Source organism: Cetorhinus maximus, chromosome 15 (assembly GCF_964194155.1).
Source record: "Cetorhinus maximus chromosome 15, sCetMax3.hap1.1, whole genome shotgun sequence".
Classification (NCBI taxonomy): domain Eukaryota; kingdom Metazoa; phylum Chordata; class Chondrichthyes; order Lamniformes; family Cetorhinidae; genus Cetorhinus; species Cetorhinus maximus.
Genome location: NC_135893.1, coordinates 27,701,289 through 27,724,459, shown reverse-complemented (window position 1 = coordinate 27,724,459; position 23,171 = coordinate 27,701,289). Strand labels below are relative to the sequence as shown.

The window sequence follows — 23,171 nt, the reverse complement described above, 5'->3', positions numbered from 1 at the left end:
GTGGACCAAATGGCAGCCATGTTTGCCTACATGGCTTTCAAAAGCTTTCAAAGAAACACATTGCGTATAGGATTTTCCAGATAAAAGGTTAATCTCAAGGGCAGTGCTACAAATGACCCAAAAGAAATATCAGAGGAGAATTAAAAAATATTGTGGGTTTTTTTTTCATTTTCTTTGAAGACTTTAACTCATTAGTTATAAAAATGGAGATGGGAAAAACGGCTGTTTTGCTGAGAGTCGAAAATAATCCAATCAGGTAATGAAGAGTGTTTGTTTTGCAATTTACATGGGAGGGTCAGGTCGCCATGAGGATTGAATTGTCCAGCGACCATTCGCAGGAGAGTGCAACAGAGTGTTGTGATGCATTCATGCGCCCTAAGGATCAATGTCACAAATGAGGGATGTGATGAAACCTTCAGAAATGCGTACAACCAAAGTTGGCAGAGTTACCTGTTTGTTAAGTCCTCCGAGATATTTCTGAGAAAAGTAATAAGACACTATATAAATGCAAGTCTTGCATGTATATACACATGTTCCAAAATAACTATTTTTGCTGTTTGGATACAAGAATAAAAGTAATAACAAGGAAATGAGAGCTATTGAGTTCCTATAACTGGGCCTCTTGAGCTAAACATTTTTTCAAATTTCATTGAGTGTGTATGACTGACTACCATTTAGCACTCTGTATATAAAATATAAAAGCTGTAAATGTTGCAAGCCAAAATCTAATAGCCTCATAAAAGAGATATATAATGGAGAGCTTTATAATAAAGGTACAAATCAGTGATTTTAACCCTTTCGTCAGATATTTCTGCTGCTTTGGCTATTATTTCAAATGTATTCAATAACATGGTAAGCCAAAAATAGAAATTTCTTTGCCAAGCAAGACAAGATAGTTCAAGTACTGAGCCTGGAAACACAGATGTGGAGGGCTGCCAGCCACACTGCAGAACACAGGTCCTGCTGACAACATAGGGGCTGTTTGACAGTAGGAATCTCTTGTTACCTTGTCACCAAACCCCAGAGACTGTCACCAGGACAATCCATCAGGACCTTGTTATGACAGGGCTTTAAATAGGAAGATAGTCACTTTCAGAGCAGCAGATGGACAGTCAGATAGTGCTCGGTGGCCTATTCAGAGGATATGAAGCAATATTTGTGAGATATAGTGATTTGTTAGTATGTGAAGATAATATTTGTGTAAAGAAAAATGTAGCTATGATCAGGTTCTTTGTATAATAGTTCCATAACACATTTGTTAATGAGAACACTGAACTGAATAACATGTCTACTATTTTGCACTGTCTCTGCTGAAAATGCTAACTTGTTGGTGAAGGCAGTTCCATAAATGCTGACTTTTTTCATTCATGGGATCTGGGTGTTGCTGGCGAGGCCAGCATTTCTTGCCCATCCTCATACAATTGAATGAATTGCTAGGTCATTTCAGAGGGCAGCTAGGAAGGGGTCAATCATGTTGCTGTGGGTATGGAGTCACATAAAGGCCAGACCAGCTAAGGATGACAGACTTCCTCCCATAAAGGGCATCAGTGAACCAGATGAGTTTTTATGACATAAAAGCAAAGAACTGCGGATGCTGGAAATCCAAAACAAAAACAAAAACAAAAATTCCTGGAAAAACTCAGCAGTTCTGGCAGCATCGGCGGAGAGGAGCACAGTTGACGTTTCGAGTCCTCATGACCCTTTAACAGAACTAAGTAAAAATAGAAAAGGGGTGAAATATAAGCTGGTTTAAGGGGTGGGGGGGTGGGTGGGTGGTTGGGACAAGAAAGCTAGGTAGAGGGCCACTGATAGGTGGAAATAACCAAAAGATGTCACAGACAAAAGGACATAGCCTTTTTAGATTCCTTCACCCCACCCCACCCCCACTAGGGCTATCTGTACCTTGCTTGTCCTGCTTTCAACCCTTAATTAGCATATTCCTTTGGGTAATATCACCACCTTCAACACCTCTTTGTCCTTCTGTCTGTGACATCTTTTGGTTATCTCCACCTATCAGTGGCCCTCTACCTAGCTTTCTTGTCCCAACCACCCACCCACCCCCCCCACCCCTTAAACCAGCTTATATTTCACCCCTTTTCTATTTTTACTTAGTTCTGTTGAAGGGTCATGAGGACTCGAAACGTCAACTGTGCTCCTCTCCGCCGATGCTGCCAGAACTGCTGAGTTTTTCCAGGTATTTTTGTTTGAGTTTTTATGACAATCTGTTAGTTTCATGGTCACCATTACTGATACTAGTTTTTTTTATTACAGATTGATTTAATCAATCTCAGTTTGTGGATTTCACAGGCATGTCAGTAGCAACCTCCTTAGAGGGTAGACCTTGTCGCCCAGAATCCAACCACATACCTGGGGGAGCAGTGGTGGGATTTGTCTCTGGGTCACATTAGTCCAGGCCTCTAAATTACTAGTCAAGTAGGCAACCACTAAGCCACGCACAGCAGCAGCAGTGTCTACCATCTACAAGATGCACTTCAGGAATTCCCCAAGGCTCCTTCAACAGCACCTTCCAAACCCACGACCACTACCATCTAGAAGAACAAAGGCAGCAGATAGATGGGAACACCAGCACCTGAAAGTTCCCCTCCAAGTCACTCACCATCCTGACTTGGAAATATATCACCATTCCTTCACTGTCGTTCCTTCACTGTCGCTGGGTCAAAATCCTGTGACTCCCTTCTTAACAGCAGTGGGGGTATACCTGCACCACATGGACTGCAGCAGTTGAAGAAGGCAGCTCATCACCACCTTCTCAAGGGCAATTAGGGATGGGCAATAAATTCTGGCTCAGCCAGCGAAGTCCTATGAATAAACTTTCAAAAAGGTGCCAGATAGCTGCCAATGCCCGTGGAATGCCAAGCCAGAACCAGTCAGCAACTTCGGGAGAAGAGGGAAACCAAGCTGGATGGCATACCTCACCTCTAATCCTGAAGTTCCATGATAACCGCTGCCAAAATTCACCCTAACCGAGAGGTGAGCAGGTTTGATCAAAAGCAAAATCTGGAACTTGGCCTCATGAGGGTGCAAGTCAATTTATCATCCGGACAGCCTATAGCCCTCAAAGTTATCATCCACACAGCCCATAACCCTCAGAGTTATCATTCGCACAGCCTATGGCCCTCAGAGTTATCATTCGCACAGCCTATGGCCCTCAGAGTTATCATTCGCACAGCCTATAGCCCTGAGTTATCATTCACACAGCCTATAGCCCTCAGTTATCATTTGCACAACCTATAGCCCTCAGAGTTATCATTCGCACAGCCTATAGCCCTCAGAGTTATCATTTGCACAGCCTATAGCCCTCAGAGTTATCATTCGCACAGCCTATAGCCCTCAATGTTATCATTCGCACAGCCTATAGCCCTCAATGTTATCATTCGCACAGCCTATAGCCCTCAGAGTTATCATTCGCACAGCCTATAGCCCTCAGAGTTATCATTCGCACAGCCTATAACCCTCAATGTTATCATCCACACAGCCCATAACCCTCAGATTTATCACCACACAGCCTACGGCCCTCAGAGTTATCATCCGCACAGCCTATGGCCCTCAGAGTTATCATCCGCACACCCTATGGCCCTCAGAGTTATCATCTGCACAGCCTATGGCCCTCAGAGTTATCATCCACACAGTCCAGAACCCTCAGGGTTATCATCCGCACAGCCTATGGCCCTGAGTTATCATCCGCACAGCTTATGGCCCTCAGAGTTATCACCACACAGTCTATAACCCGGATAGTTATCATCCGCACAGCCTACAACCCGCATAGTTATCACCACTCAGCCTATAGCCCTCAGAGACTAAAGAAAACTAAAGTTTGAGATGGAAGTTACACCAGGAAATTTGAACGACCTGTAAGACTGAGCTTAAGCTGTGATTCCCTCAAGACCAGCTGGCAATCTGGCAAGAGTGCCGATATCATGGAAACAGAAAAAAAGTATTTTTTTTAATTCCCTGTGCTTGCTGTTGCTTGCATTCTTCAGGGCTATTAAGTATGAAAATGTTAGTATTATTTGACATTGTTGTGACAGTGTGTACTGAACACCCTGGGTTTCCAGGTGGGTGGAAGAATTTCAGCAATTTTACAATTTGTAGAATTAACAGCTTTCAGCAGCTATTTACTACAAGTACTTGTTGACAAGTGATACGAATAATACAGCATGTCAGGATCTGCATGGGGGTTAGGTATTCTGCTACAATCGCCAGTCAACTAGACACAAAACTGACAAGGTGATGCCAGAGCTGCGCTGTATCTTACAAACTGTAAATCAAATTTACTTGGTCTACCGGCTAAAGCACTGCTAAATGTAGAAATAAGCTATACAAGGATTGCCTCGAGTACTATTTGCAGTGTGTGCTCAGTTACCCGATTTCAGTCTCATGGAGGGGGAAAATCGAGGTGTTACAATTGGGGTAAGCAACCCAGGGATGAGGGACGAGGGGAGGTGATGAAAAAAGACAGGCAATATTCCAATCCTGATTGTGATCTGGTCATCCCCTAATCGACAATGCATGTCTGTGGACACTTGGTCAGGAGAGGATCAGCCTTCTGTTTTGATTCATAGAAGAGAAATGGTCACTTGGTTTTGAGAAGTTGTACTGTAGCTGGCCTGGTGCCTTCAGAAGGAGCAATTTGGGGGTGGGAGTAAACCATCATTTATCAAGGATCTATCTTGCATTCGATGGGCTCAATAAATGCTGTACTACTGCACTTGCATCAGTGATTGCAATAGCTACCCAGGGAATGCATCAAAGCTATACCTTCTTAATACAAAAGACATTCTAGTGATAGCTGTAAATCAGGAGGTGGAAGGGAGAGGGGAACTTGGTGAAATTACAATCGCTAGGGAAACGGTACTGAGCACAGTGATGGAGCTGCAGGCTGACAAGTCTCCAGGTCCTGACTGACTTCATCCTAGGATGTTAAAAGAGGTGGCTAGTATGTTAATGTGTTGGTGTTAATTTTCCAAAACTCCCTAGGCTTTGGAAAGGTTCCATCAGACCGCAAAGTAGCAAATATAACCCCTCTATTCAAGAAAGGAGGGAGGCAGAAAACAGGAAACTATAGGTCAGTTAGCCTGACATCTGTCATGGGAAGATGTTAGAATCAATCATTAAGGAGGTTATGGCTGGGCACTTAGAGAAACTCAAGGTAATCGGGAACAGTCAGCATGGTTTTGTGAAAGGGAAATCATGTTTAACCAACTTATTGGAGTTCTTTGAAGAAGTAACATATGCTGTGGATAAAGGGGAGCCTGTAGATGTGCTGTAATTGGATTTCCAGAAGATATATAAGGCTATTGCAGAAAATAAAAGCTAATGGCATAGGGGGTAACATTTTAGCATGTATAGAAGATTGGCTGGCTGGCAGAAAACAGAGATAATGCATAAATGGGCCTTTTTCTGATTGGCAGGATGTGACGAGTGGAATCCAACAGGGGTCTGTGCTGGGGTCTCAACATTTTACAATTTATATAAATAACTTAGATGAGGGGAGTGAAGGCATGGTAGCTAAATTTTCAGATAATATAAAGATAGGTAAGAAAGTATGTTGGGAAGAGGACATAAGGCGATTGCAAACTGATATAGATATGTTGAGTAAGTGGACAAAAAAATGGTAGAAGTAGTACAATGGGAAAATGTGAAGTTATTCACTTTAACAGGAAGAATAAAAAAGCAGGGTATTAATTAAATGGAGAACGGCTGCAGAATTCAGAGCTGCAGAGGGATCTAGGTATTCTAGAGCATGAGTCATAAAAAGATAGTGTGCAGGTACAGCAAGTAATTAAGGAGGCTAATGGAATGCTATTCCTTATTACGAGAGGAATTGAACATAAAAGTAAGGATGTTATGCTTCAATTATACAGAGCATTGGTGAGACCACATCTCAAATACTGTCCACAGTTTTAATCTCCTTATTTAAGGAAGGATGTAAATGTGTTGGAGACGGTTCAGAGGAGGTTTACTAGATTGATATCTGGAATGAATGGGTTGTCTTATGAGGAAAGATTAGACAGACTGGGCTTTTTTCCACTGGAGTTTAGAAGGGCGAGGGGTGACTTGGTTGAAGAATGTATGATCCTGAACGGTATTGACAAGGTGGATGCAGAAAGGATGTTTCCTCTTGTGGGTGAGTCCTGAACTAGGGGGCACTGTTTAAAATTGGGAGTTGCCTTTTTAGGACAGAGATTAGGAGAAATACTTTCTCTCAGAGAGTTGTCTGACTTTGGAACTCTCTGCCTCAGAAGGCGGTGGAGGGAGAGTCATTGAATATTTTTGAGACGGAGATGGATAGATTCTTATCAGCCAAGGGAATCAAAGGATATCGGGGGTAGATGGGAATGTGGAATTCGAAACACAAACAGATCAGCCATGATCTTGACAAATGGCGGAGCAGGCTCGAGGGGCTGAATGGCCTATTTCTGCTCCTATTTCATATGTTTGTACGTTCATATGTTTGTATTACATGTTCTCTCAGTTGTCCTCCCTTAAATATACCTGGATCCGCTGATTCCTGGTCCTTTGTGACATGCCTTAGCCATCTTTATATGTTTAAAGCACTAAATACAAGTTGCTGTTGTTGTCACACACTGTTACAGCAATGTGAGCAGACCTCCAGTACTTCACTCAAATCTTATGCTTAATTCGAGAAGAAATATCTATGGAAGGGCATCATCCACATGTGCTCTCTTTCGGGCTGGCCCTATTTGACTGCAATCAAGGGCAGGAACTCTGACTGAGATTTCCCCTCCCTAGCCAACAGGAACTGAGAACATCTGTAATGCCCTGGCTGAGATCAACAAACACGGCACAGCTAGAAACTATTCCTGGTCTGTGTAGCCTGGTACCAAACGACACAGTGCATTCGCCCACTAGGCCATTGGGGAAACTATATTTAATTGGGAGCTTTTTCATATTTTATCAACTAGAGTAGTCCCACATCTCACCAGCGCCAAATTACAACCTGCTAAGCTTGTGATTTATTGTCTCAATATCGATATTTCTTTAATTTCCAAAATAGTGAAATAACAAGGTATGAATGAATTAACAGAAAGTTTAAGCCGTGGGATAATAATATGAAGATTATGAATTCTGGCAAAAAGATATTGGCTAGGAACCAAACTAAAGGGTTTTGATGGCATTGTAAACTGTGAGAGAGCTCCTTGATTCAATTGTATTTTACTGCTAGCTATTGAGGATACTTCCAAGACTTATGATTACGAGTGAAACTGGCACTTTCATTGCAGTGTTTAGACAGCATGTGGTAAATGTAGTTATTTGTGAGATTTGTTGCATGATTTCCTTACTTACAAAACTCGTAAATTCACAAAGAGCAGGTCCAGCTGATGTGTTGAAAATAAAACAACAAAAAACGTATTTTTTCTTTAAAAAAGGTTTTGCCGAGTTGTGCAACTTTAGTTGGGAACATGGTGTTGTAAAGATCGCAAAGCATTTGGTCTTAGAGGAAATGAGACGGAAAAATGTTGTAAGTCTGAAATAAACTTAAATGGACTTATTCATTCTCATCTTTCAGCTCTGATAAGGGGTCTCTATCCAAATTGTCTGTCTTTTCTGATGCTTACAAAGCTATCGTGCATTTTCACTTGAGGGTTTTTAAACAATTGTGTGTATTTGAATAGCACTGCACATAGGTTACGGTAAGCCTTAAGTGAATGGAGAAGAGGGATGTTCGTGGGGTTTGAGAGTAACCTGGTATATGAAGTTCTTGAAGCAAGCAGTGAGTTACTGGGGCCCCAGTGTTCTCTTTATTCTGATGGCCCTATCAGATGAGGACTTGAGGGAGGCAGTGGAGCTCACAGGGTTTGGAGCCTCTCCAGATTCAGGTGCAATTCCATGCCTTACTCATTCAGACTCGCACATACCCCACAGCTGTGAAGCTCATGTTTGCCATGACGGGGAGTGGATTGTGCAGCAATAGCAGGTAGCACCTTCTCGTGTGTACAAGCAGATACTGTGCCAGCTTCGAGCAGAAGGAATTACTTACTGTCAGGTCGAAATCCAGGCTTGAAGCTGTGTCTAGGGAGATGGTAAAGACATCCGGAGTTCTTGCGACCTCTAAAACAACAACAACTAGCATTTACCTAGCACCTTTAAGATACAGAAACATTCCAAGATGTTTTACAAAGGTGAAATCATAAAGGCCATCTTTCCAGATGGATTTTTGAGAACTATTATTAATAGGTTATGTCCTGGTGTAGCAAGAAGTTATCCTAACTGTTCTACATTTTGCTCAGTTCAAAGCAGAGAGGGGTCCAACTCACATGCACGGCCATCCCCTTTTGTACTTCAGCATTTTTTTAATCAATCGACTTTCAGATCTAAAACAAAAATGTTAAATGTCCATTCCAAAAAAAGATTTTTTTATTCCAAAGGTTTGCAAAACGTTGTTCCAAAAGGTCTGCAGGCTTTCCCACGGCTTCTCACCATTACTCCAACCGGAGACCGGCACAAACCCCTGGAAAAGAGCAGAGACTTGGCTACACTGATAATGCATCAATTGTCAAGAGTCTGCAGTGGGCCTCAGCAGGCACTCCTTCCGTTCCATAAAAGGCAAAAGTAAGACCCAGGGGAGGGGACTCATTACAGCTGCTGCTCCCATTAGTCTTGCACAGTTGGGACATGGAGAATGATATGTCAAGGGATTTTTAGGGTGTTAAGCATCAGATGGGTGGCAATGGACCCCTCAGGTGGTTCGAAATGGAGTTCCATTTTAAGGTATACAAGACCAGTTCAGACCAGTACCAGTCATTTCCAAATTTTTCTGTTTTATCTTTTTGGGGCCTCAATCCTATGTCAGGGGGCCATCTACACACTTCTTTTGAAAAAACACCAGGTCTATCTTCAGGTTCCAGGCCTGAGCCCCTCTCGAAGGTTCCATTGCCACTGGTACTGGTTCAAACTGGAGTGCCATTTTAAGGTATACAAGACCAGTACCAGCCATTTCCCAAGTTTTACTGATTTTTCCTTCTGGGGTAGCCAGAGTTGATTGGCAGGTACCAGATTTTCTTCAAATCAGGTGCACATGGCCACCCAAAGTGGCACTTGTGCCCACCTGCCCTATGCAAATTAGCTGTGATCTGTCACTGTCCCCACAAACCCCAGCAGTGCCTGCACTGGCGGGCACTGGCTGCCCAATGTAAAACCAGGATTATGCCTCAAGGATTTTCACCCCCAATTTATTTTGTACCCCATATGCATTAAGGCAGAGGTAACAAAGCAAACTTTCATTTTCTTTTAAATCTGTGCAAGAGTGGGGCCCATAACTGGGTCAAACTGTTCCACCATTGGTACATGGTACAATACTGCCACATGCTGGTAGTAAAGCAGCATTGCTGCAACAAAATGCATCAGCTGAAAAAAATAGCAAGTTGAAATTCCACCATCAATAGATTTAACTAAAAAGCCTTCATGAGTATAAGATTGTACCAACAGGAGAAATATCACCCGCAAGACATTAATTAAAGCGGATGGATAATTCAGGCTTTGTCTCAATCTTTCCCAACGTGTATGTTTATAATAAAACCAAAATATTGTGGATGCTGGAAATTGGAAATAGGAACAGAAATTGCGGCAAACGCTCAGCAGCTCAGGCAGTGTTTATGGAGTGGGAAACAGAGTTAATGTTTCAGGTCAACCTTTCATCAGATCTTACATAGTATGCTGCAGGTAGCAACTATGCTGCATGCATATAGCTTTGTAAGGATCACAGTTTTACAGTGAAGTACAGCAACGCTAGCAAGTGCAACTTATAACTTATTAATTTGTTGCAGTAAAATATTTACTTTCAAACAGCCAACCAAACAAATCTTAACATAATAAAAGTTGCTCTAGTTCCTAAATATGATTTAAAAATAATTTCCCAGCTTCCTTAATGGTTTAGTTGATAAATCCAATATCACATGTAAAACTGAGCTGGATAGAGGAGAGTCTCGTGTGCAAACCCTACCAGGTGACAATTTAGCTGATCTCAGTCTGAGTGGTCATAAGGAAGTTAAATTATGTCAATATCCCTAAGCAAAAGATGGGGAAAGTCTGGATGGAATGGTATCCTGACATAAATTAGCAGTTTCAAGGGGAGGGATTTTTAAAATTCTTTCATGGGAAGTGAGCATCACTGGCAAGGCCAGCATTTGTTGCCCATCCCTAATTGCCTTTGAGCTGAGGGGCTTTCTAGGCCATTTCAAAGTTAACCACCTTACTGGGGTCTAGGGTCACATGCAGGCCAGATTGAGTAAGGGTAGCAGATTACCTTCCCTGAAGGACATTAGTGGGATTTGAACCCATACCCCCCGAGGATTAACCTGCAGATTTAGATTATCAGCCCACTGACATTATCAAAATGCCACCATCTCCACCACTGGACAAAAAGTATTTTCTCCTCAGACACAAATTCACCTTGTGTGTCAACAGTGGCTCAGTTGGTAGCACTTTCGCCTCTGAGTTAGAGACTTGGGAGCACAAAAATCAAGGCTGACACTGAAATGCAGTACCGAAGGAGTGCTTGCACTGCCAGAGGCGCCATCTTCTTGGATGCCAAGTCAACCCCAGGCCCCGTCTCCGGCAGACGTAAAAGATCCCTTGGCACAATTTCGAAGGAAAGCAGGCGATGTTCCCTGGTGCCCTGAGGCCAACATCGATCCCTCAGTCAACACCACACACAAAAAAAAACAGACAAGCTGATCATTGCCAGGTTGCTGTTGGTGGGATCTTGCTGTGCAACAAATTGGGCTGCAAGTCAAAGAAAGAAGTTCTTCATTGGGCTTGTGAAGCGGCTTTGAGACATCCGGTGGTTGTGAAAGGCGCTACAGAAATGCAATTATTCCTTGCTTTGAACCTGTGGTTCCCTGGTCCCTATACTCGCACCGTTTTTAATATAATTTTTTTCTCTCACATTTTTCCGCACGGTTTAACATTTTATTCGAAACGAAGCTGCTTTTCGAACTGTCTGTCGCTCCTCTGGTGAATTCTGACAAGATTGGGCCTTCCCTCTCTGCGCTTTGCTGAAGCCGCCCCATCCATCACTTGCCCCATTATCCTGACCCCTGACCCTCCCCCTCTGCCCCTCCTCCTCCTCCTCCTCCTCCCGCTCGCTCCTGATGCTGCGGCTCCGTCTCCATGGAAACCAGCCCCGCCCGGAGCGCTTTGAGGGACGGACCCTGGCCCCTCCCCCTCTCCCCCGGTGTCCGTGCAGGAACCAGCTCCGGCCGCCGCCGCCGCCGACTGGAGGGAGCGGCCACAAAGGGTTCCGCTGGATTAACCGCCGCGCTTTCACTTCGGCCTCCGGTGAGCCGTGGCCTCCCCGCTTCGAGTGAGGAAGGCGAGCGTTTTGATTTCGCCCCCGGGAGCCGCTCTTTGAATTCGGTCGCAGCTTTTTCACTGTAGCGGCAGCTCATGTTAATGTTAAATGTTCACCTCCCCCCCCCCCCCCCCCCACCCGGCCATTGAATGTCTAAGTGACCTCCTAGTCTGGGTGAGAGAGGAAGGGGCCCAGCCTCCATCATTCCCGACCAGTTTAAGCTGTTTCTCAGCCAGGGGTGGCCTCACAATTGACCTCGGTGGCTGAGAGGAATATCAGCCAGGGTTCCCCACCCCTCATCGCTCCCCATTAGAATTTGCCAATGTGGGGTCTTTGAAGCAGGCCTGGCTGCAGTGTTAACAGGCAAATAGCTTGTCAACACCCTCTGCTTAGCCACACACATCCAAGTAGCTCCTTAAAAGCTATGTTCACATGGGGCGACAGTCACCCGTGGAATTGTACCCCTGTGAGAAGCCACCACTGTCAAGAGAGGAGAACAATTTGGCATTTTGTAAATGGATTGTTTTCCACTTGGATCTCATGCCCAGTCTTTACTGTGCGTTGGGATCTAAATATAAGTAAACAATCTAAGTACAGTGGTACCTCTGCTTTAGATAGAGTGTGGTTTTGCCAATCCATTTCAAATTTGCATTCAGACCTGTCTTACCTTTCCCTTCAAAAACAGAAATACCTGGAAAAACTCAGCAGGTCTGGCAGCATCGGCGGAGAAGAGCAAAGTTGACGTTTCGAATCCTCATGACCCTTCAACAGAACGAAGTAGAAATAGGAAAGTGGTGAAATATAAGCTGGTTTGGGGGGGGGGTGTGGTTTGGGACAAGCAAGCAGTGATAGGAGGAGATAACCAAAAGATGTCACAGACAAAAGAACAAAGAGGTGTTAAAGGTGGTGATATTATCTAAAAGAATGTGCTAATTAAGAGTGGAGAGCAGGACAAGCAAGGTAGCTCTAGTGGGGGTGGGGTGAAATAAACGATGGGTGGAATACATTTAAAAATAATGGAAATAGGTGGGAAAAGAAAAATCTACATAAATTATTGGAAAAAACAAAAGGGAGGGGGAAGAAACGGAAAGAGGGTGGGGATGGAGGAGGGAGTTCAAGATCTAAAGTTGTTGAACTCAATATTCAGTCCGGAAGGCTGTAAAGTGGCTAGTCGGAAGACGAGGTGCTGTTCCTCCAGTTTGTGTTGAGCTTCACTGGAACAATGCAGCAAGCCAAGGACAGACATGTGGACAAGAGAGCAGGGTGGAGTGTTAAAATGGCAAGCGACAGGGAGGTCTGGGTGATGCTTGCGGACAGACCGAAGGTGTTCTGCAAAGCGGTCACCCAGTCTGGGTTTGGTCTCTCCAATGTAGAGGAAACCACATTGGGAGCAACGAATGCAGTAGACTAAGTTGGGGGAAATGCAAGTGAAATGCTGCTTCACTTGAAAGGAGTGTTTGGGCCCTTGGACGGTGAGAAGAGAGGAAGTGAAGGGGCAGGTGTTGCATATTTTGCGTTTGCATGGGGAGGTGCCGTAGGTGGGGGTTGAGGAGTAGGGGGTGATGGAGGAGTGGACCAAGGTGTCGCGGAGGGAACGATCCCTACGGAATGCCGCCAGGGGGGGTGAAGGGAAGATGTGTTTGGTGGTGGCATCATGCTGGAGTTGGCAGAAATGGCAGAGGATGATCCTTTGAGTGCGGAGGCTAGTGGGGTGGTAAGTGAGGACAAGGGGCACCCTATCATGTTTCTGGGAGGGAGGAGAAGGCGTGAGGGCGGATGCGCGGGATATGGGCCGGACACGGTTGAGGGCCCTGTCAACTACCGTGGGTGGAAAACCTCGGTTAAGGAAGAAGGAGGACATGTCAGAGGAACTGTTTTTGAAGGTAGCATCATCAGAACAGATGCGACGGAGGCGAAGGAACTGAGAGAATGGGATGGAGTCCTTACAGGAAGCGGGGTGTGAGGAGCTGTAGTCGAGGTAGCTGTGGGAGTCGGTGGGCTTGTAATGAATATTGGTGGACAGTCTATCACCAGAAATTGAGACAGAGAGGTCAATGAAGGGAAGAGAAGTGTCAGAGATGGACCATGTGAAAATGATGGAGGGGTGGAGATTGGAAGCAAAATTAATCAATTTTTCCAGGTCCCGACGAGAGCATGAAGCGGCACTGAAATAATCATCGATGTACCGGAGAAAGAGTTGTGGGAGGGGGTCAGAGTAGGATTGGAACAAGGAATGTTCCACATACCCCATAAAGAGACAGGCATAGCTGAGGCCCATGCGGGTACCCATAGCCACACCTTTTATTTGGAGGAAGTGAGAGGAGTTAAAGGAGAAATTGTTCAGTGTGAGAACAAGTTCAGCCAGATGGAGGAGAGTAGTGGTGGATGAAGATTGTTCGGGCCTCTGTTCGAGGAAGAAGCTGAGAGCCCTCAGACCATCCCGATGGGGGATGGAGGTGTAGAGGGATTGGACGTCCATGGTGAAGAGGAGGCGGTTAGGACCAGGGAACTGGAAATTGTTGATGTGACGTAAGGTGTCAGAGGAATCACGGATGTAGGTGGGAAGGGACTGGACAAGGGGAGAGAGAGAAGGGAGTCAAGATAGCGAGAAATGAGTTCCGTGGGGCAGGAACAGGTTGACACGATCGGTCTGCCGGGACAGTCCTGTTTATGGATTTTGGGTAGGAGGTAGAAGCAGGCCGTCCGAGGTTGGGCGACTATCAGGTTGGAAGCTGTGGAAGGAAGATCTCCAGAGGAGATGAGGTCAGTGACAGTGACTTTCTCAGTGACTGTCTCCGTCTCTGGCTTACCCCACGTGGATTTCAATTGAAATTCCATCCCTCATGTTTCGAACCCACCCAGGATTACAGGTATCTCCGGGACATAAAACGTTTCTCGGACTTCTGTTCCCGTCGCATTCTGAGATCCACGCTCAGTGCCATACGAACACACTCGACCTCTCCCTCCAGCAGCACCGCCGCACCCTTTTTCAAAGCTGCGCGTGCCCCCAGTTTCATTTTATTCTTCGACTCATCCGACGCCTCAACAAGAAACTTTTTCTCTTTCAAGTGCTAAGGAACACAAGCTCCAACAACTCATCGACACCAACACACATCCAGGCCCCTCCACCCCTGCTTGTCCCTCCGTCCCCACCCCATCTTCCAATCCCAGCCCCGGCCGTGTATTCACTATACCCCCTGACCTTCCCCTCTCCGACGCTGAACGTTCAGTACTCAGCAAAGGACTTAGTTTCATACCCTTACGCCCTCATCTCAATGAATTTCGGGCTCAGCATGATGCTGAACTCTTCTTCCGCCGCCTTCGTCTCCGTGCTCACTTCTTTGGGCAGGAGTCCTCTCCCCTTTCAACAGATCCTTTTACCCACATCCAATATTCTCCCTCCACCTGGACCCATCCCTCTGGATTCTTACCTTCTCTTGATCTTTTCATTGAGAACTGTCGGCGTGACATTAGTCGTCTCAATTTCGCTGCTCCTCTCACCCATTCTAACCTGTCTGTCTCTGAACTTACTGCACTCCGTTCTCTCAGGTCCAACCCTAACATTGTCATCAAACCCGCTGACAAGGGTGGTGCTGTTGTTGTCTGGCACACTGACCTCTACCTCGCGGAGGCTGAGCGTCAACTCGCAGACACTTCCTCCTACCTCTCCCTGGACCTGACCCCACCACTGAACATCAAGCCATTGTTTCCAGGACTGTCACTGACCTCATCTCCTCTGGAGATCTTCCTTCCACAGCTTCCAACTTGATAGTCGCCCAACCTCGGACATCCCGCTTCTACCTCCTACCCAAAATCCACAAACAGGACTGTCCCGGCAAACCGATCGTGTCAGCCTGTTCCTGCCCCACGGAACTCATTTCTCTCTCCCCTTGTCCAGTCCCTTCCCACCTACATCCGTGATTCCTCTGACACCTTACGTCACAGCAACAATTTCCAGTTCCCTGGCAACAACCGCCTCCTTTTCACCATGGGCGTCCAATCCCTCTACACCTCCATCCCCCACCGGGATGGTCTGAGGGCTCTCAGCTTCTTCCTCGAACAGAGGCCCGAACAATCCCATCCACCACTACTCTCCTCCGTCTGGCTGAACTTGTTCTCACACTGAACAATTTCTCCTTTAACTCCTCTCACTTCCTCCAAATAAAAGGTGTGGCTATGGGTACCCGCATGGGCCCCAGCTATGCCTGTCTCTTTATGGGGTATGTGGAACATTCCTTGTTCCAGTCCTACTCCGGCCCCCTCCCACAACTCTTTCTCTGGTACATTGATGATTACTTCGGTGCTGCTTCATGCTCTTGTCGGGACCTGGAAAAATTGATTAATTTTGCTTCCAATCTCCACCCCTCCATCATTTTCACATGGTCCATCTCTGACACTTCTCTTCCCTTCCTTGATCTCTCTGTGTCAATTTCTGGTGATAGACTGTCCACCAATATCCATTACAAGCCCACTGACTCCCACAGCTACCTCGACTACAGCTCCTCACAAACGTTTCCTGTAAGGACTCCATCCCATTCTCTCAGTTCCTTCGCCTCTGTCGCATCTGTTCTGATGATGCTACCTTCAAAAACAGTTCCTCTGACATGTCCTTCTTCTTCCTTAACCGAGGTTTTCCACCCACGGTAGTTGACAGGGACCTCAACCGTGTCCGGCCCATCTGCCGCGCATCCGCCCTCACGCCTTCTCCCTCCCAGAAACGTGATAGGGCCCCCCTTGTCCTCACTTATCACCCCACCAGCCTCCACATTCAAAGGATCATCCTCCGCCATTTCTGCCAACTCCAGCATGATGCCACCACCAAACACATCTTCCCTTCACCCCCCCCGGTGGCATTCCATAGGGATCGTTCCCTCCGTGACACCCTGGTCCACTCCTCCATCACCCCCTACTCCTCAACCCCCACCTACGGCACCTCCCCATGCAAACGCAAAATATGCAACACCTGCCCCTTCACTTCCTCTCTCCTCACCATCCAAGGGCCCAAACACTCCTTTCAAGTGAAGCAGCATTTCACTTGCATTTCCCCCAACTTAGTCTACTGCATTCGTTGCTCCCAATGCGGTTTCCTCTACATTGGAGAGACCAAACCCAGACTGGGTGACCGCTTTGCAGAACACCTTCTGTCTGTCCGCAAGCATCACCCAGACCTCCCTGTCGCTTGCCATTTTAACACTCCACCCTGCTCTCTTGTCCACATGTCTGTCCTTGGCTTGCTGCATTGTTCCAGTGAAGCTCAACGCAAACTGCAGGAACAGCACCTCGTCTTCCGACTAGCCACTTTACAGCCTTCCGGACTGAATATTGAGTTCAACAACTTTAGATCTTGAACTCCCTCCTCCATCCCCACCCTCTTTCCGTTTCTTCCCCCTCCCTTTTGTTTTTTCCAATAATTTATATAGATTTTTCTTTTCCCACCTATTTCCATTATTTTTAAATCTGTACCTTTTATGCCCTTTTAGCCTTATTTCACCCCACCCCCAGTAGAGCTGTACCTTGCGTGTCCTGCCACCCATTCTTAATTAGCACATTCTTTAGATAATATCACCATCTTCAACACCTCTTTGTTCTTTTGTCTGTGACATCTTTTGATTATCTGCTCCTATCACTGCTTGCTTGTCCCTACAACCACTGCCCCCCCCACTTCTCTTCACCCACCACCCCCACCTTAAACCAGCTTATATTTCACCCCTCTCCTATTTTTACTTAGTTCTGTTGAAGAGTCATGAGGACTCGAAACGTAAACTTTGTTCTTCTCCGCAGATGCTGCCAGACCTGCTGAGTTTTTCCAGGTATTTCTGTTTTTGTTTTGGATTTCCAGCATCCGCAGTTTTTTGTTTTTACCTTTCCCTTCGATTTGTTGTTTTTGCAGGAGATGGAACCATCCTGCCGTAAGGAGAAGCCAAAGCCAAAGGAACCGCCCTATCGAGGGGACAAAGCCAAACAGAAATCTGCTTTACAAGAACTCAAGCAGAGGCAGCGAGCTGAGGTATATGATACAAGGCTAATAGGCCAATTAAGCACTCTGTGAAATACAAAGCCATAGCACAACTGAAGAGGAACTGGTGATATCCAAAACTAGAAGAGTAGAGATTAATCAGTTTAGGTATTGTCATCTGAATACAAGATTGAATTACAGTCATTGGCAGTAGCTATCCTGAACTAATAGCTACAGAATATCTGAATTACACTAAAGCAAAATAATGCAGCTGTTGAAATCTAAATTAATAGAAACTGCTTGAACTACCCATCAGATAAGGCAGCAATGGTGGAAAAAAAAAGCAGAGTTAATGTTTCAGGTTGATGACCTTACATCAGAACTGTTCTAAGTAAAGGCCATCAAGTTGAAATGTTAACGCTGTTTCTCTCTGCACAAATGTTGTCAGACCTGCTGAGTATTTCCAGCATTTTCTGCTTTTAGTCCCTAATTTATACTGTTTGACTGGGAATCATTCTTTCTCAGTCATAAGAGAGCTCTTCTCTCAAGTGGTAAATGTTGTTGGGTCTACCAGTGTAGAATATTAAAAAGATTGACCGTCTGATTGCAAAATTTCCAGGCGGTTCATAAAACACCTTTTAAACCCGAATTGACATCACAGTGAATCCATATGCAATGTAAAGCCAAATGGAGTGAGACACCCTCTCCATGGGGGAGTGTCTCAGACCCACTGCACTCCTGAGTCACATCATAGCTACAATTTCATTTTGTGATGCTTTGGAAACTGCTTCACATTATAAAGTGTTGGTATCAATGTAAAATGAAATACTAAGAATGAGAAGTATAATATATTTATAATTATATTTTTGGAAAATGGCATTTTCTTACCTTTTGATATGTTTGTTTTTAGCTTTACCAATGTAATTGGAGCTCTACAGGTTTAAATTAATAGGGAGATCTTAAAATATATCAGTGCTCAGGCTATTAAGATGAAAGCCACTCCTATGGACTGGTTGTAAGGGTCTTGATGTGAAATGAGTTTAGAAAGTCTCCACTCAGTTCTCCCTAGTGTCTAAGAACCCCAGTTTGTAAATCTCTGCATAAATAAATCAACACAGTATTTGTTTCTTCAGCAATTCTTTGCTCCCGTCAGTCGTCCTTACGTGACAAGTGTGCAGGGCAGAGAATTGGTGCTATAACATCATTATCTCTAAGATAGTCACTTGGAATGCAGGATTTCTGAATTTACTCTTATCTGCCTATTCTTACATTGTTTTCATTGGTACAGCGTTAAACTTTGTGCTGTTTCCACCTCCTCAACAGATCTACGCTTTGAACAAAGTGATGACAGAGCTGGAGCAACAACAGTTTGAGGCTTTCTGCAAACAAATGCAGTCGCAGAATGAATGTGGACAGCACTGACTACCTGACACACTCAGCTCAGAACAGGCAGCTTTTTTTATAAACACTAAATGCTTATGAAGAGCAATGCATTTAAAAAAAAAATCCTGTTCTTTGTTCATATGTCGTCCTCAAAAGTTAGGCAAATAAATAAATAACTTGTCTCAGATCACAACTTTTTATCAGGAGGATAGGACCACATTGGCCCAGATCTTCTGGTCTCTGGATCGTCGGAGACCAGACGTACGACCCAAGATGCACGTTGGGACCCTGAAGCCCCAACGAGCTGACCCCTGTGGGAATTGCCCAGGAAGTTTTAACTTCCGATGGGCGATTCCCCGGGACCCTACACAAAAGTCTCCGACTCTAAGCTGGGGTCGGAAACTTTGAACAGTCCTGCAATACTTGCCTGAATAGTTACCCAGGAAATGTCAGGCAGAAAAAACCTCGGGTAGGATTTTCCGGCCCTTCGCTGCCAGGATCGTCCAGCACTGCCAAAAGTCAATGGACTTTCGGCTGATCCGCCGCATTCCCCACAGCGGGTTCCACCACACCAAGGCTGGAGAATCCCAGCCCTAGTCTGACTGCTGGGTAACTGCAAAACTGACCCCCTTAATCATGCGCATTGACCCCCGCCTCCCAGTCCACCACCCTCCGGCCTGACTACCCCATCCCTGACCTGACCCACCTCACATACCCGCCCCCTCACCCACCTGCCACCCTATCCATTCACTCATTCATCCACTCACTAACTTTCACATTGGACATTTAAACTTACCTTATGTCAGCTAGTGCCATGAAAAGGAAGCATGGTTTGTCTTCCCACCGCCCCCCTTCCCCCCGACACTACAGTGCTGCTATGGAGTTTTTCATGGGACTGTACATTCTGCATTTCTGAAGAAACCGGACACAGAAGACTTGGCCAGAAATGTGGAACACCATCGGGGTGTTGAAAAGTTCGATTAGAGCAGCAATCCGGTGATAATTGCTGCTTTGTGGAAGATCTGGGCCATTGAGTTATTTTGTTTCCCTCAAGTTAAAATGTTTCAGGTTAATGTGAAGCTGGATAGCAAACAGCAAGGCTGCTGCCCCTGATTGTTGTCTAGCATCTCCCACTGCTCCTGTATGCATGTGCCAATGTTGGGTAAAGACCAACTGGGCTTCAGCTGTAATGCCCCCTGCATGCTGAAATAACCTTCCATTGCTTACTATTCAAGCTAAATGGAGACTAGTCAGTGAGTGAAGCACTGAGGGACTGCTGTCCTCTCCCAAGTCTAGATTTTAAACAGAGCCTCATACTGTCCCAGCTGCTTTTGATCTGTGAATGATGCCAATCATTTCCCATTTTTTATCAAATGAGCTGAGAAGAATAACCCTCGCAAGCAATTCCTATTTAAAAGTGTTTTTCTTTAGAAAAGTCTAGAGCGAGAGAAGGCCATTTGAAGCACCCAGTATCCATTTGTTAGTATATCTATGCACCATGGACCCCACCCTAAACCACCAGCACTGTTTCTTGCTGATCCCCCTCCAATAAGTAACGCTAAATCCCTTCTCCCTCTCCTGAAAAATATCAAGCAGTGCTAACCCACAAACACCCTCTTCCTCGACAGCCATCTATCCCGTGCTTTCTTTTAGTTGGCACTTGAATCTACTCCATTCTCCAGGAATCTGTTCCAAATATGCACTGTCTTGTTGGGGGGAAAAAATGCTTTCTCTGACCTTGTCTCGAGTCTTGTTTTCAGCAAGCGGACCTTTCTTTCAAACCACTATAGACTTGTTTTGCTTTGATTTCAGCCAGAAGAGTTAAGAAGCCTCACTTCGCACCCAATGCTAGGAAACTCCAGAGCCAAGCAGAGTGAGACTCCACTCTCCAGCTTTACAGTGCCAATAGGGTTGCAGTATAAATGCACCTTTTGGCTCATTGGCACCTTGGGTCAATAAGTTTTAAAGAATCATTGGATCAACCTTCCTACTTTCCTAAGCATCACTATTGGGTTGTTTCATTTCTGTGAATCTCTTGAACCGAGGAGTTTTATCTGGCCTGAAATGTTGGTACCTTGCACGTCTCCAGCGATGATGTTGTACCACTCACTCTAGCTTAACCTCCAATTGAAAAGGGCAAAAAATGTCCTCATTCCACCCTCCGCTGTTACTCTGAACAGAGGGTTGGAGCAATGTAGTCAGGAGGGCCATCTGTAATATTGAGGGCTTGGGATAAGCCCTGTTTTGCTGGATGGATCAGGAGAAACATAAGTTGTAAAGATCGGAAGCCTCCGAGAGCACTACTCAGATTTGGAGTGTAAAATGGAGCACAGGAATGATGAAAGCAAGATTGCCTTTTTTGTAGGGTCTTCATTCTTCAAATGACAAGATTTTCCCATTGTGTCTCTTTAGAGAAAATGTGTATTTATGTTCTTGTATTTATATGCTTGATTATTTATTGTCATTATATACAGTAATTTGTACATTGTGTTGTTTCAGTTTCCATGGGGAATACTGGTGGCAAACTGAGGGAGGCAAAATGACTGCCGCTGTAAATGATCATAAAGATGGAATTTTAGCTGGAAATGAAAGTCTTAGGTATGATATTTAGCTCAAAGTACTGCCCAGTGTCAATGTATAAATAAAATATTGTGAAAATATTTTGGGCCAGAGTTTTCTGCTTTTTTGACCCAATTTGTGTGAAATCAGTGTAACCAATAGAACCATGGAACACTACAGCACAGAAAACAGGCCATTCGGCCCTTCTAGTCTGTGCTGAAATATTATTCCGCTAATCCCATTGACCTGCACCCAGTCCATAACCCTCCAGACCTCTCCCATCCATGTATCTATCCAATTTATTCTTAAAACTGAAGAGTGAGCCCGCATTTACCACGTCAGATGGCAACTCGTTCCACACTCTCACCACTCTGAGTGAAGAAGTTCCCCCTAATTTTCCCCCTAAACCTTTCCCCTTTCACCCTAAAGCCATGTCCCCTCGTGTTTATCTCTCCTAATCAAAGTGGAAAGAGCCTACTCGCATTTACTCTGTCTATACCCCTCATAATTTTGTAAACTTCTATCAAATCTCCCCTCATCCTTCTACGCTCCAAGGAATAAAGTCCTAACCTGTTTAATCTTTCCCTGTAACTCAACTCCTTAAGACCCAGCAACATCCTAGTAAATCTACTCTGCACTCTTTCAATCTTACTGATATCCTTCCTGTAGTTAGGCGACCAGAACTGCACACAATACTCCAAAGTTGGCCTCACCAGTGTCTTACACAACCTCACCATAACATCCCAACTCCTATACTCAATACTTTGATTTATGAAGGCCAGTATGTCAAAAGCTTTCTTTACAACCCTGTCTACCTGTGACGCCACTTTCAGGGAATTATGTATCTGAACTCCCAGATCCCTTTGTTCCTCCACACTCCTCTGCCCTACCATTTACTGTGTATGTCCTACCTTGGTTTGTCCTTCCAAAATGCAACACCTCACACTTTTCTGCATTAAATTCCATCTGCCATTTTCTGGCCCATTTTTCCAGTTGGTCCAGATCCCTCTGCAAGCTTTGAAAACCTTCCTCACTGTCCACAACGCCTCCAATCTTAGTGTCATCAGCAAACTTGCTGATCCAATTTATCGCATTATCATCCGAATCATTGATATAGACAACAAACAACAATGGTCCCAGCACAGATCCCTGAGGCACACCACTAGTCACAGACCTCCAGTCTGAGAAGCAATCATCCACTACCACTCTGTCTTCTCCCACACAGCCAAGTTTGAATCCAGTTTACAACTTCTCCATGGATACCGAGTGTCTGAACCTTCTGAACTAATCTCCCATGTGGGACCTTGTCAAAGGCCTTACTAAAGTCCATGTAGACAACATCCACAGCCTTTCCTTCATCTACTTTCTTGGTAACCTCCTCGAAAAACTCTACAAGGTTCATTAAACACAACCTACCACGCACAAAGCCATGCTGACTATCCTTAATCAGCCCTTGGCTGTCCAAATAATTGTATATCCGATCTCTCAGAACACCTTCCAATAATTTACCTACTACTGACGTCAGGCTCACTGGCCTGTAATTACCTGGTTTATTTTTGGAGCCTTTTTTAAACAACGGAACAACATGAGCTACCCTCCAATCCTCCGGCACCTCACCCGTAGCTAAGGACATTTTAAATATTTCTGCCAGGGCCCCTGCAATTTCTACACTAGTCTCCCTCAAGGTCCGAGAGAATATCATGTCAGGCCCAGGGGATTTATCTACCTTTATTCGCTGTAAGGCAGCAAGCACCTCCACCTCTTTAATCACTATATGTTCCATGACACTACTGCTTGTTTCCCTTCCTTCCTTATACCCTATGCCAGTTTCCTGAGTAAATACTGATGCAAAAAAACTGGTTAAGATCTCCCCCATTTCGTGAGGCTCCACACATAGATGACCACTCTGATCTTCAAGGGGACCAATTGTGTCCCTTA

At 45.1% G+C, this 23,171-nt stretch overlaps 1 protein-coding gene across 5 annotated transcripts; it reads left to right on the top strand.

Annotated features, from left to right (window-relative positions):
• Positions 1 to 11,219: 11,219 nt before the first annotated feature.
• svbp (small vasohibin binding protein) lies at positions 11,220 to 21,346 on the top strand. 5 transcript variants are annotated; one of them, XM_078558190.1, is made up of 3 exons: positions 11,220 to 11,322; positions 17,226 to 17,342; positions 18,615 to 21,346. In XM_078558190.1, exons 2-3 carry the CDS (start codon positions 17,229 to 17,231, stop codon positions 18,711 to 18,713), a joined length of 213 nt encoding a protein of 70 aa, XP_078414316.1. In that variant the 5' UTR covers positions 11,220 to 11,322; positions 17,226 to 17,228; the 3' UTR covers positions 18,714 to 21,346. The 5 variants fall into 5 exon arrangements, with proteins under 5 accessions (XP_078414316.1, XP_078414312.1, XP_078414315.1 ...); XM_078558186.1 differs by having other exon boundaries at positions 11,246 to 11,356; XM_078558189.1 differs by lacking the exon at positions 11,220 to 11,322 and adding an exon at positions 11,419 to 11,438.
• Positions 21,347 to 23,171: the final 1,825 nt, after the last annotated feature.